The 15,793-nt window shown below is 36.5% G+C and overlaps 1 protein-coding gene across 1 annotated transcript; it reads right to left on the bottom strand.

Annotated features, from left to right (window-relative positions):
- Positions 1–119: 119 nt before the first annotated feature.
- On the bottom strand, positions 120–15,203 carry LOC126855180 (peroxidasin). The gene is made up of 5 exons (XM_050602603.1): positions 14,627–15,203; positions 4,874–5,391; positions 3,341–4,139; positions 2,356–2,710; positions 120–2,277 (listed from the first exon to the last, which is right to left on the bottom strand). Exons 1-5 carry the CDS (start codon positions 14,815–14,817, stop codon positions 229–231), a joined length of 3,912 nt encoding a protein of 1,303 aa, XP_050458560.1. The 5' UTR covers positions 14,818–15,203; the 3' UTR covers positions 120–228.
- Positions 15,204–15,793: the final 590 nt, after the last annotated feature.

Here is a 15,793-nt window from a genome sequence, read left to right on the forward strand (position 1 = left end):
GTAAAGATCATTTTAAGTTTCTCTGCAGCATGCGCGTACAATTGCATCTTGGCAATAGTTGCAATAAGAAAGATAATCGCTATACATTGCTTCTGTGCAATGTCTTTCTATTTACAATGTGTTTCTAATAAATGCACGAGAGAAATAAAATATATCAGAGACGGAAGTGCAAGAACTCACCCGAAGCAGAAGAAGAATCTAAGCATGGGCATTTATGCGATTTACTTGTTATCGTGTTTTGACGTCTTCTAATAATGTCCTAAGCTTTTTTACTCTATGCAATAAGTCGTCGGCCTGCTCTCGCAACCTCGTAGCCTCTCGATCGCTCTCCTCCAACATGTTCTCCAAGTATTTGACTTTCTCATTATGATTCAACGATTTCATGTCTTTTGCATAGTCGCGATCAGGCGCGAGATACTTCTCAGCCTCTCTACGCACGCGAGAAATGCTGTTGTCGCGATCCTCGCAATTGTCACAGCAGTCGGACCACGCGTTCAGATCCACGTAGGGAATCTCATCGCAGCTGATGAAGTCGTTGCGACCCTCAGGCAGCAGGAACACGTCGGGTTGCACGCGAGTGATATTATCGCCGTTGTCACACAGGATTCTGGCGAGCGAGGCTTGCTGAATCTGCGCGAGTTGCTCCGCGCGGAAGACTTCGGGACTCTGGTACCAAAACCGATCGCCATCTCGAGTGCGTCGAAACTGTTCTAGTAGAAGACATTTAAATAGTGGTCCGACCTTCGCGCCTGGCAGTTGATCCTCCAGAATACCGCCGACCCAGACGTCTATATTACCCGGGTGACCATACAATTCGCGCAGTTTTTGTCGCACTCGACCACTGCTAATGTCAGCGGCCAGATGCTCGAACGTCTCTACGCGCGACATGTTGCAGTAATCGCGCCACTCCAAGTAACCGGGTAATCCGTGATCCCGTCCTCGCTGAATATTCATCGCAGCCAGGTCCAACGCAACCGCGTGCGCGCTGCGGAACAGCTGCTCAGTGAGCTCGACGTTGAGATTCTGTTCGGGCAGCTTCAGCTTCGCTGCGGTGGCATACATACCACGGATTAGAGGATCAACGCCACCTTCCTCCACCAATCGCCAAGGCGCGAAGAAGGCGTCACGTAAGTTGAGAGCACCTTGAGGAATCGGCTGAAACGAGGCATTTAGACGCTCGAGACGCGGCTGGATGAGCGAGTGACCAAAGCGCAGAGCGGCAGTAGCGAAGACGTTGGATATACTGGCATCGATACTGGGATCGTAGCCGCGGTAAGACAACAGAAAGTCATCGATCGTCGAACCGAATATTCGCGGTAACCAATGCTGATAAGTAATATGCTGCATCTCGGCACCGACGATACGTCTGGCCTCCTGATACAGTTTCTCGCCATTCCAATGCGGATTCATCTCGCGTAACGCGCGAGCGATGCGGTTGTGCTCACGCAGCCAAATAGTGTGCATAGCCAACAGGCCGACTTGCTCGTTTGCGCGAATGTCACCGGTGACGAAACAGTTGATCGAGCTTTCGAGCGGATTCCTGCGACAGTCGACGAACTGTCCGGACGCGTATGGTAGCAGAGGCTTGTGATCAGGGATAGTAGGACCCTCCCGTAGTAATCCGTGATCCGTCGTGAAATCACGTAGATCACGCGCCACTTCGTCATTGTAACCATAAACCTGCGACGCGTCCAGGTAGCTGGTCAATTGGTTCAACTGTTCTCGCCGTGTCAGGCCACCCCATAAGACGCTAGTCGCGCCCGAGCCGCACACGGCGCTGGTTCTTACGAAGTCGATGCACCGTCTATTGTTGACCCGAGGATCACCTGGCGGCACTTCCATTGGGAAACAGGGTGCGGCGTTATCGCATGATTTCTTGCAATCGATCCCGTCCCAGGACTCGCTCGACACCGATGGCAACGCGTGATCAAGATCATGATCCAAGAACTGGCCCCACTGCATCACCATGTGGGTAATTTGATGATCGGACGTGATGTCGTGCGTAGATATCAGTGTGGTCGACACGAGACGCGCAGCTGGCTTCGGATAACCGTAGTATCGTCGTTCCTTCTGCCAACCGACCGGTGTTGAGAAACCATTCTCATAGATGGGCTGCAGTACTCGGCGGAATCCAGTGTGCGACGAGCCCCAAGTGGGATGACGTATATTGTTGCAACTGCCGTCTATGGTGCGGTACTTGCGATGGAAGCACCTGTTGGTGCAGTTCTGCCGATGTCTGTGACCAGTGCATCCGGATAACTGTTCAATTTGTTTAACCTTGAAAAGAAGAATAGAATTTTAGATTTCCCTTTAGGCTGTGACTTGATGCGCAAGATTTCATCTGTTTCTTCTTACCTGTTCGTGCGTCAGGATCTCCTCGTAATGAAATTCACCGGTCCCATTCGCTTTAATGCCGGCGTTCACCATGCGTCGAATATTGACGAGGGTTCTCTCGAAAAGTTCGGCAGGTCTGGCAGCCGCGCGACTGATGGCATTCGGGAAACGCGCTAGCCGGAATGGATTGACGTGTTTGGTCGTGCCATCGGGATTGAATAAAGATGACAGCGTCTTATTGATGGCACGATCGATCTCCTCGTTGGCATTTTGAAAGGCTCGTATGACGAGCGTGTCCGTCGCACTAGGTTGCCGAACGCGTATCAAAGCATCGGCAGTTGCGCGGCCGTAATCGTTTATGGCTGAACATTCGTATCTGTAAAAACAGCATGCAATATTATTTTACACAGGAGACTTATAACGAAGAAACGTCTTGATGTCCATTTTTATTATTTATTAGTTAGATCGCTCGCAGTCATCGATCTCCGATTTGAGGCTGATGAATAGCAACTATACTTCCATACAGCATTGAAGCAACAATATTGCAATATTGAATATTGCAGTGTAATGTTGCAGATATATTGCAAAGATTATTTTACAATATAACTTTAGCAATGTTACAGCAACATTCACTGAAAAGTTTATATTTTATAATTTCGTTATTATAATTCAGAAAATCTATATATATATACACACTAGATTCTAACTCTTATAGGTCTAATTTCTTATTATTTTTTTTCATATATTAAGGACATTATGTCGATAAATATACATAAAATATTATTGCATATATATTATATTGCTACATTGCTGTAATACATTGTATTGCTATATTACATTGTAATATTTCTGTAGGCAGTCATTTTACTGTTGCGGCAATATCATAACAACATTGCAACAATATTTTACAATGTTTCTGCAATGTTGCAGTCTTGCAGAAAAATGTTGCTGCATTGTTGTTAAAATCTTGCGGGGCTGGATCAACTTTATGTTACCCCAATCTCACCTGCCCGTATCCTGCGGGATCACGTTGAAAATGAGAAGACTCCCGCCGCGGGTGATCTTAATCCTGTTGCTTTCCAGCGCGCTACCGTCCTTCTTCCATTGTATCACCGGTTTCGGTTTGCCCTCGGCTCGGCACGGTACCTCGACTATGGCATCCGGTTCCGCTTCCATGTCCTGCGGCTTGAAGATCAATCGGGGCGCGGTGAAATCGATGACGCGCAGATCCGCGAAAAGAACCACGCTCTTGTCAACGCTTTTGAGATGACACTGGTATCTGCCCGCGTCGGTTTCCTTAACCGCGAGGATGCGCAGCGTGGTATCGTCGTTCTTGAGAGCAATTCTGTCGCCGAACGGGATCGGTTGGTCATCTCGGAGCCAACGTACGTTCGGCTTGTGCTTGCCCAGGACTCGGCAGGAGAAGGTCACGTTGGTGCCGGCGGTCACATTCTGCGATTCTGGCTTCTCAACGAATACCAAGTGGGACGCCGCCGTGATCACCGCCCTCGCCTTCCTCGACTTGGTCGAACCCATATCGCTGCTTGCCACGCACTCGTACACTCCGCTGTCCTGCTCGGTCATGTCGGTCACCACTAGACTGCCATCCTCGCGGATCACGTACTTCTCGCCGTCCTCGCGAATCTCGTACTTGTCGCTATCATCATCGTCTTCCGAGTACCTCCATCTGTCTTTCATCCACTTGACCTTCGGCATTGGATCGCCCGTCACTCGGCACCTCAATATCATCGTCTCTCCAAATCGTACCACGGTATCTTCCGGTCCTTCTATTATGCGCGGCTTTGCTATAAAAGGAATTCCTTGTTACATTGATTGTTATATTGATTTCCACATCATCACAAAAAAACTCGAAAAATAATTTTAAAAAAATACAGAAATGAATAAGATCTTTAAGAAAGTATATCCGTTTAAATTCTCAAAAAATAAATACATTTTCTAGATTTTTTGCGAAAAAATCTAAAAAATGTCCTCATTTTTGGAATTTTCGAACGGGTATTTCCCCTTAATTTTAAAAAGACAAATGCGATTACTATGATCATCTTTTGTTACAAAAAATATTCTTCGCAAAAAATCGTGAGAAAGATACACGCGAGATGCATATATTCTTCAATTCTTACATAATATAACTACATATAATTATACTTTCCTAAAAAAAAAAAAATCTTCAAACGATGTATGCTAGTTTCGGATTTGCGCGGCTATCGCTTCATCGATTCGATGAGAAGAAGAGAAGCTTAGCTTACTCAACTTAAAATTACTCAACGATAACCAAATTTGAATGAAAGTCTCGATTTAATCTCTCGTCGAAGGATCACGCGAATCATCCTAGCGACAGGTATCGTCACGCGATGTCATGCCGGCAGCAACAGCACGCGATAATGTCAACGACCGCGGCGACGTAATTATCAGCTGACAGCTGACAGCGTCATAAATAATATCGAGATCCTACGAGACTTGTAAGGCACGAGAGTTCGCGAGTGGAAATCGCCAAGTGGAAGGGAACCTCCTTTTACTCAACTGCAATGAAAATCCTCGGGCAACATCGTCGTCAAGGAGCGACCCTTCATCCTGTGCGGGGACTGGCAAATCGCCGCCATCTCCGTAGGTCTGTCACGGGTGCGCTCCACCAGCCAGATCAGATTGCAGTCGCAGACGAGAGCGTTGCTGTCGAGACGCAGCCGCGTCATCGGGCCGACGTTGACGAACGCGTCGGCCGGCAGCCGGTGCAGCTTGTTGCTGTGAAGAAACAGACGCTCGAGCGCCGGGAGATCGTTGAACGTGCCGGCTCGTATCTCCCGCAGGTGGTTGTGATGGAGATAAAGCTGCTCGAGCCGCGGCAGACGCGCGAACGCTCCCGGCGCGATGTGTTCGATTCGATTTTTGTACAAGTAGAGTATCCGTAGATTAGGCGCGCCCTCGAACGTGCCCGCGGCCAGACGTCGGATGTGGTTGTCGTTTAGCAACAGGGTGTGCAGCTTGTCGAGACCGCGGAACGTCCCCGGTCGCACCTCCGTGATACTGTTAAATCGAAGATCCCTGGAAATTCCAAAGTTTGTCAACGATTCGTGAAAGAAAATAGATTGCGCAACGCGTATTAAAAAAAAAAAATTATATATAAACGTATATTAATCATCATAATGTATTGTTATTATTTTTATTATTATATATAACAATATAAAATTATTATATATAAAAATTATATATAAAATTTATATATACATATTATTAATTTTTATATATTCTTATATATAAAAATATTATATAAAAAAGCAATAAAAACAATATAAAAATGTTATTTTATATAACAATATGATATTATTATAATATTATTTTCTCTCGTTTTAAAAGAGAAAGAAGCGCGTTTGTGTGTCATCGAGAATTATACACCGTGATATTTAAAGTAAAAATGGAGTAAACACGATTGATTCTAATAATAAATTACATCTTTATACGACTATACAGGGTGTCTATATAGGAGAATTAGAATTAGATCGAGAATTGAAACTTTAGGTGGTTATAAAGGAAGCTAAAACAAGTCAATTTTGTCAATAAACCTGGGTCCGCAAATGAGCCAATTTGATTTAGATCAAAGGTTAAAAAGGCAAAAAGTTTTTAAAAATATAATTTTTTTTTTCAAAATTTTATTAATATCATTAAATAGAGGTGTTTTTGCCATGAAACTTTTGTGTAAAACATTTTTTGATATCTCGAATAATTTTCGAGATATATCAAAAAAAAGCAAAAAACCTACATATGAGGGGTGATTTTAGAATCGAATTTTTGAGCCGCAATTGAAAATTTCTAAATTCATCTATTTACCCTCCCTACACGTGTGTAAAGCTTCATCAAAATCAGAATTTTCGGGTTCGCGAGGTTCTCTTGTTAGTCTTTGATTCTCTAATGCCAAACGGCTTTGGATAACCACCTGAACCCTTTGTCTTGATCTAATTCTGGAACATCCTGTATATGAATCAGGCGGTTGCGAGTTTAGATGACCGCATTCTATGCTAAATGTGGAATATAGATAGATTTAAATAGAGTTTCTTTTTTGCATGGGCGAGAATATCGTAATGAACCCGCTAATCGCCCACCCGTCAAGTAGAATGGGCGAATAAAGTGAACGCTTGTGTGAGTGCTTTTCTCGTAAAATAGAAAGGGATAGCATAGTCGTTATCTTTTCTAGATAGATAAACGGCATATTAATTATGAATATGCGAATACGAGTTGAGAGTAATAGATTAGATTAGCGCAACTTAAACCTACGCAAATTTGCCTTTATTATAAAGATCTCTCATCAAAACGCTGAATTAAAATATGTCTTATTAAGGGCACCCGAAAAAATAATCCAATGCTATTAGAGTAGATACGCAAAATTCAGGATAAATTAATTTTTTTTTAAACTTAGTTAAGTTTAAAGATAATAGCCCAAAAATTAAGTTTACGTTAAAGTTATTTAAACGAAAATTAAGCTAATTTGGTTAATTTAATTAAATTAAAAAGTTAAGTTAAAAATTTAACTTAATTAATTTAAAAAGTTAAGTTAAAATTTTAACTTAATTAAGTTAAAAAATTATTAACTTAATTAAGTTAGGTTAAAAAATTATTAACTTAATTAAGTTAAAAAATTATTAACTTATTAAAGTTAATTATCTATCCAACAGCGAATCGACACATCCGACAAACTTGTACGACAAATGAAATATTCGCATTACGATCAATTATTTTTACACGACTATAATATTGATGAATTATTTTAATTCGTATAAAAAAATTTAATAAGTTAACGTTTGCATTTAAAAAATAATTAAGTTTAAGTTAAAAGTTGACACGTTTGAAATTAACTTAAGTTATTATAAGAAACTTAAGTTATTATAAGAAATTAAGTTAAGTTGAAGATTATTAACCTTTCAACTTTTTAACTTAATTTTTAACTGTTTAACCAATCTTGTCAAGATGTCAAAATGTTGATTACGAGATTCAGATATTTACAAAGTTCGCGAGGAGCGCGTTGCGTAATCATTCCCGCTGCAACAAAGATTCTATTAGTTATTAGGCTCTTAATTAACAATTTTATTTTACGGCCCGTCGAACACATTACTTCCTTTCTAAATTATGACCTCGGTTGCCGCGAGTTCTCGAAACCCGACGGTATTTCAATTCGCCTTATCACACCAGCGAATCGCCGACATGAGCACGCGCGAAAAGTGGAAGAAGTACTCGACATCTAACTAGCGTAAATTGCCAGCGATGCAATATGTATGATCTTGTGTGTTTTTTCATTCAAATAGAGTTTTCGAGTGAATTTCGAGCAGTTTTAATCGCTCTGAGAGCGATTTAAATTTTCTATGAATATATATGTTCGATCGAAAATGGGTCTTGTTAATCTGATTAATATAAATAATATATTAATTATATACATGTAATTAATAAAAATTACATCCTGTTTGACGTTATTTTGGTTTTAAAGCACACAATTCTTTTTGACCTGATTAAGCGATCAAATGATAACTCAAAATATTTCATTGATCAGGATGTCTACTCAAATTTTGTAAAAATATTCCCTGAAAATTCCCTGATCTTCCAGGAATTTTTATTTAAAATTCCAAATAAAAAGAATTTTTTTTCAAATTTTTAATACAATTTTCTAAAATAAGTTTTTTTTACTATTTGCGTTTTCTAATGCTTTTCATTCATGCAAAGGAAAAACGCAAAACTTAAGTTTTATGATTTATAAATGTACTGAAAAAAAAAACTGAATAGCTTTCGTTAAGATAAAAATTTTTAACTTGCATAACATTTTCACTTTTTATCTAAACTTTTATCACTAAAAATTAAAATGAAGAATATGAACTGCATATTCAAATTTTAAGACATTCAATGTACATATAAACAGAGATAGATATATATATTTATAATATATTTATAATATAATTCAAACACATAATTCACAATCTGGCTTACTGACGGATTGCCTATGCTATTTACAGTAGGAGATTGCAAGAATAAAATTATCAAAGAGAAAATTTTTTAAAAAAATTTCTAAAATTCCATAAAAATTTCCGGATTTTTTCGGATACAAAAAAATTTGCTGAGAATTCCAGGTTTTCCTTGTTTTTCCAGGGAACCTAGACACCCCATTGATTAATCTAATAATGCAAATACTCTTAGTAACTCAAGACGGAGCTTATAACATCATTAATCATTATCAGAATGATCAAGTTTGCTTCACTCGAAAACGTTAAAATTCAACACGAGCATCATGCACTGTCGAGAAGTAATGCCAATCGTATAGTGATTAATGTAAACATTCTTATATTACGTTTTATCTAAGTCTTTAAGCGAATCTCTATTTATCAAACATATGTCAACAAATTGCAGCGCTAAACGACGTCGATAAATTGCAGCGACGTTTCATATCAAAGAGAGTAATTCCAGTACCCCAGTTTCTTCAGTGCGAAAAATTACTCCTCGTGATAAAATTACTTCTCACGATAATTAAATACCTAAAAACAGCCTCGATAAAATATCGCGTCAACAGCGAAATTTGAAGCGTGAAATATCTGCATACTTCTTTATCTGAGAAGCAGAAGAAATAGAAAGATTTAATAAAATTATCAAGAGACAAATTTATTTATTTTTTTTTCAAATTTTGGACAAGTTAGAAAAATGAAATTTGGTGAACATTTTCCGTTGATGAAAAGGATACTTATTAATATTTTTCAAATCTTCCCGTATCGTTATAAGGAGATAAAATTAACAAACTCTATTCAACTTTTTATTAGAACTTTTTAACAGACCGAAATGTAATCATCTAAAAATATGCATTAGAAAGCTTGAGTCCTTTAAAAACTTTTTTATTTCTTTTATTTTTTTCGAAAAATCAATAGTTTCCAAGAAAAAATTAATAAAATACATTATTATGCGCCGTGCTAAATGGCACATGTTTCGAATTACGAGAAGTTGCATTTTAGAATAAAAAAAGCAAGCAAAACAAAATATTATAGTAAATGTTGAAAAAATTGGAACAAAAACAAAATTATAATTAAAAAAAAAAAAAAACTAAGACTAATTTTTATCTCCTCCTTTGAAAAAGTACAATCAGAAAGGGATGTAGGAATATATGTTTATATAAAAAATCACCCTTAATTTTCGACAAAGATCTCCATCATCATCTCCTAAAATTTTTCGCACTTAGAAACATCCTATATACGTATAATATCGTGATATCGATATCTCGAATGTTAGAGGGCGGATAGTTTAAGCAGGCGAATAATTTCTGATCTGCTTTACAGGACGACCGCAATTTTTCGTGCACGCTATTTTAACATATAATCAGAAATTATATGGCGTGGCGTGTAACACGAAGGACGATGTCTCGCCGGTTATCGAGGTATATATATTTGCTGAACAAAGAGACGAATACTTAAAGGTACTCGAGACAACGTGTCCATGATTAATATTCTGTCAATCATTGACCGAGCGCGGACGACCGTCTATTTCTCCGCAATTTTAAAAGATCGCAAACAGGTAATTATCTGTAAAACGCGATACGCACGTGACGAGGATTTAACGAATACGTCAAAAAATCCTGTCAAACGCATAATATAATCATAATTTTTCTCTGTTCAATCGAAGACAGAAAATTAAATTTCCGATAAATAATAAAACGAATGGAAAACAAACTCGTTAGTTCGATGTAACGCCTTGTTGAAATCACGTTTTGAATTATTGCACATTGTCGAGAGATACAATTACGATAACACTTGACTCACATCGTTTGACATCGCTAACGCTATACGCTCGGCGTTTCTTTGTATTCCGATCTCTGATCTGCAATAACGTCACACGTGATAACCGAGCCTATCAACTTTTTCGCGGTATATCATTATCCATTAAAATTTGCCGGAGGAAAATTCTCGTTGATCTATCGGTGAACGATAGAGGATCCCTTTACTCGGCGTTCGCTTAAACAAAGCCTGAATTGATAGTGTTTAGTGTATAGAGAACTAGAGCCGGGTAACTCATCGTTACGGAAATATAACGGACAGGACAATATAAATTATGACAATATAAGTTATGAGAGTATTTATACATAGAACGTGGTGCAAGGAGAAAGGACTTTAACGCCGGTGAACTCTCGTCTCTTCTTATAAACATGACTCACGCTCTCTAATATATGTATATACGTATTATAATCTCTACGGGTCATACATTTACTTGTTCTTTAGTTCAACAAAATTTCGTCACCATCGCACGAGCATTAATCACAGAATTAATCAGCGAGTCACCTCGGAGCCGAATATATCCCGAATACATCTCGAAATACATGCTCTAACTTTTGGAAAAATTCATTCGAGACAGTCATCATTAAACGAAAATTATTATATCAATTATTTTTTTTGAACAATTTTTGTAGACATTAATTATTTTAAGATACTAAGGTGTTGCAAAAAAATAAAATATAAATAAAATTACACGGCTACGATAATATAAAATAAATAAAAATAAAATAAAAAATTCACAAAGATAAAATGACACTGCTACGATAATAATTAAAATTGATTTTTTATAAGGCAAGAGAAAAGCATTATTTAAAGAAAGAAATTGTACGCGAGCAATTATATTCCTAAATGAATTCTATCCACATTGTGGCTTGTGATTTCAGAATGCGGTTCCAAGGTTACAATGATCTGTGTTATCTAATGCAGAATAGGTCATGGTTAAAAGTCTCTATTGAGTATAATTCGGTTTTAAAATATATACTAACTCAAGCTTAAAAAAAAAAATAATTAAATAAATATAGCAAGAATATAATAAAGTTGGAATAAATAATAGCAATTATTAAAATTTAAAAAAAGTATAATAGCTTACTTTTGAGATATTGCAATATTATTTTTAGATTGCTTTATGTAAATCGGAAAAAAGAGATACATATGACGATGATATATCACTTATTCGAAGTCACATTAGGACAAACGGAATTTAATTACGTTGCTGGTTCACAGAATCGCAGACTGATTCGTCGACGTTTGTCATAGACGTTATTCCGTCTTTGTCCGAGAGATTTTGCGCAACAACTTTCAACAAAAATGATAAAGAGTTCCTCACATAGATTATCGTCGGTATTTTTCTTCTTTCCAACATCGCGAGCATTGAAATTTATAAATACCTGCGGTATCAATGACAGATATCGAAGCTAAATTGGGGTGAAATGATAAAACAATCTGTTGTCTCTACACATGGAGATAACACGCGCGTTATCGCATTTCTTTAATTCAAACATTAAATTTTTCAGGATACTTGCGTGTCTCACGCAAAGTAGGAGAACGGCTGTCACGACGAGACCGGTTCGATATATCGTCCTTATGTAATTCCATATCGGAAAGACACGTTCGTTGATAACATCGACGATACGTGTTTCTTTGAGACGAAGGAAACATACCCTTCGCAATGCAAAGTTAAGTAGATACAAGATAGTATGTAATATTATTCAAAATGTATTTAATTATAGCATTTTTAATTTAATTTTTAATATAATTTTTAAATTATTTTTTTTCTTTCGGTTCATAGAATTCGATTAATAGGAAAATTTGTAAAAGTGTATATAACTTTAAAAGAAATACTAAAACATTATTTCTCACAAGAGAACGACACGTATGATTTAATTATATATATTCCTTATTTTCATTAATTTTATTATATCTTTTCATAGGAGAACAACACGTCTGATTTATCCCGCGATTCATTGTCGATTGACTCCGTGAGACAGACAGTAGACAATATTGCAAAAAAAATGTGATGTAGAAAAAGAGAAACGTAAATAATAGGCAAGGATAGGCAATAAGACAACAGAACGTAAACATAAGCGCGACTTCGAAAATATTTTTTAGTTTTTTAATGAAAGAAAGAGAAATATAAATAATAGACAAGGAGAGACAATAAAACAATGTAAAAAAACGAAAATGTAAGAGCAACGTATCCAGATAAATTTGATTACATAAAGTAAAAAATTTATAGTGATAATATTACAACATATAGAAAGTTAAAAATTTTATTGAATTATATTCATAATAAATCAAACATTATTAATTCTGTTATGTTGAAGCAAAAGATTTTCCATTCAACAGTAACATTTAAATTTAAAAAAGTACGTTAGCAATATTTAATTAATTTGTATAAAAATAAATAATTTAATAATTTAGTAAATATATAAAAGCAAATATTTCGATTTATATATATATATATATATATATATATATATATATATATAATCAAAATATTTATTTTTAACAATATTTATTATTAATATTTATATTAATTATATTATTATATTATTATTATTATATTATTAATTATATTATTAATTATTATATTAATATTCTTATATTATTAATATTTAAAATATTTATTTTTAAAATAAAATTTGATTTGAAAATAAATTATTAAAATAATTTATTTTCAAATCAAATTTTATTTTTATAAGTGTGTATATTTATGCATATATGTGAGTATATGTGTGTGTGTTTGTGTGTAAGTATATCGACGATCTGATCGATCTTTCAATAAAAAAATAATTTAAATATATATTTATAATTTATAATATATTACAATATCAGAATGTCACATACGCAGAATAAATAAATTTCTTCTTTGTATTGAGATCACGTTGTTTTACTACATTCTCGTTTATTCCTTTCTCCGAAGTTCTATTTTAGCATTGCATCGTAACTTATATATACAGTTCCAAGTAGCGCGATTTTCTGTTCCTTTTTATTCATCTATCGCGTCTCGAATCAATAACTTGACTTTGTTAGCTAAATCTGATTACAATAATTTATTTATATCAATTATTATTAATTAATTTTATTCGAAACCTACGATGTATTATAATTTGTATGAGATAATTGTTGCACAGATTGATTGCTGACAATTATTACGGCTTTTATTGATTTATTTTATAATACTTTACAATTCTTTAAACAAGTTTATACCATTAAAACAGACAATGTTATCTTTCTTGTTGAATAATATTGCGAATGCATTCTCTACTGAAAACGCTGTGTCGGTCTTGATCTTCTTAACTGGGATGATTATACGTCTCGATTAGTATCTTTCCCATAAGCGAATATGTATCTATATAACATGCTTTCTCTTGACCTTTCATCATACCCATACTGTTTATATTAACTGCATCGTTTATCAAACAAGAGATCATCAAGTACTTTTGAGTAATTATAAAAAAAATTATTATTCGAATTATTTTTTTTTCACATATGTAAGGAAAATATTTATGTGAAATGTATGTTATGATTATGTTCTGATTGTTAAATGCAGCGCCAAATGAAATAATTTATTAGTCATTAAAGGGGCATACTCATTTGAAATCTCGAAAAATAAATACATTTTCTAGTTTTTTTTGCAACAATGATAAAAATTTTTAATTTTTTTACAATATTAATACAATATTATTAAATACTTCAATAAAAATTTTTAGTTTAGAACAAATTTTTTTTTTTAAGTTATGAGAATATTTACAGATTTTTATTTTCATTCACGATGTACATGAAAACTCGGACTACATTTGACAAATTGACTTCAAATTTTGCATGCGAGTTTTTAATAAAATTCCGCATTTGTTAACAAAGCCTTTTTTTAATTCCCCATTTTTTGTTATAAACAAAAAAAGGATGGACTTTAAAAAAAAAGTAAAATTATTTTCAACACGCTGCCATTTTTCTATTTTTTTTTCAATTTTGAAAAAATATTTGGATACCAGATATGCTATTAATATGCTTAATAAAAAAATTTGTATTTTTGATTTCAGATAACCTGAATGCTTTCATATGCGCACCATAAAATTGAACGAGCTCTGCAAATATTCGCATAACTTTAAAAAAAAATTTTTTTAAGTTAAAAATTTTTATTCAATTAGTTAATAACATTGTATTAATATTGTAAAAAAAAAATTAAAAATTTTCATCAAGTTGTTGCGCTGCAAAAAAAATCTAAAAAATCACCCATTTTTCGAGGTTGCAAACGAATATGCCTCCTCAAAACAAGAATCATTAAATAAAAAAACTTGACATGAGACAAAATAATTATCAAGTTCTTTTCTATTCGCTATTAGAATCTTGTCATTATAATGACAGATGACAGATGTGATGCTCGTGATACGAGACATATCGATCAAAATTTTCGAATCGAACAATCGCGAGGAGATCGATATAAAATTATATCGATTCGCGTGGAAAATAAAAACAATAAAACTTACAGAACGGTGGTGTTGGCAGGCACCCGCGGCATCTGGCTCAGCTTTTGGAACATGCATCGCACATGCATCATGAAGCACACGCATTTCTGCGGGCATTCCGTCGTCGCTTGCGTAGAGGAATCCGCCGCTAGTAAGATCCGCGGCACCAGCAGCGGCATCCAAAGGAAGAAGACCTCCACGAGCAGCCTCATGATCCGCGATGATGCTAGCTTATAATGCGTATCCGAGAAACGTCGCGCCGCAACACCACGTGGAGTTCATCGGACAGATGTACGCGCGCGCGCGCGCGTGTGTATTCTCTCTCTCTCTCTCTCTCTCTCTCTCTTTCCCTCTTTTTGTATATACTTTCACCGCGAGATCACCGCGGGAGATCAATGAGAGAGAATCCGGTCGGGATTCTCGGACCACTCGATAATACCGAGACGCGCGCGTTCCGCGAGAGGAAGCCGGAGGAAAGTGAGATAGAGGAGCGCGGCCGCCGCGAAGACGACCGTACGTGACGTCCCCGTCCAATTCCCGCGCGGCGGCAGCTTACACTATACTGTGGCTCTACGCGACTCCTACTCACGTCGGGACCCCGCATCGCGAGAGCGGGTCCATCCATCGAGACTGGCACGTCGCGCGGGAGTAGTACCTATACGTACAAAAGGTCTCCCCGAACACGCGGGGGCTCTCTCTCTCTCTCTCTCTCTCTCTCTCTCTCTCTCTCTCTCTCTCTACTCTCTCTCTCTCTGCGCTCTCCTTCTCTCCCTTCGCATCCCTTCCTCCTCTTCCTCTCTTCTTCTCGCACCGGCGGGCTACGCGATGCGAAACGCGAGAGCGTGCGTGTGTGGTATGCAAAGTAAGGGTATCTACCTCTATCTATTCGCGGTATTTCCATACTAACGACGATTTACCTTGCTTTAGATAGAAAAAAATTTTTTTTTTTAAAAAGAACCTACGGGAGAGGCGAGAGTACGTATTGCGCCAATCGTCTTGACACTGCCTGGCCCGTTCTATGTAAAGATAACAGTATTTAATTGAATCGACGACTGCCGAGGCGATCTAGTTTATAAATAGCGCCGCGAGACAGATACTTGCACCGTCGTTGATATTTTATTGATATTTTTATTTATTACGAGTCTCGCAGAGACGCTGATGAAACGAGGCGCGAATTAGAGAATCTCT

Source organism: Cataglyphis hispanica, chromosome 15, assembly GCF_021464435.1.
Source record: "Cataglyphis hispanica isolate Lineage 1 chromosome 15, ULB_Chis1_1.0, whole genome shotgun sequence".
Lineage (NCBI taxonomy): Eukaryota > Metazoa > Arthropoda > Insecta > Hymenoptera > Formicidae > Cataglyphis > Cataglyphis hispanica.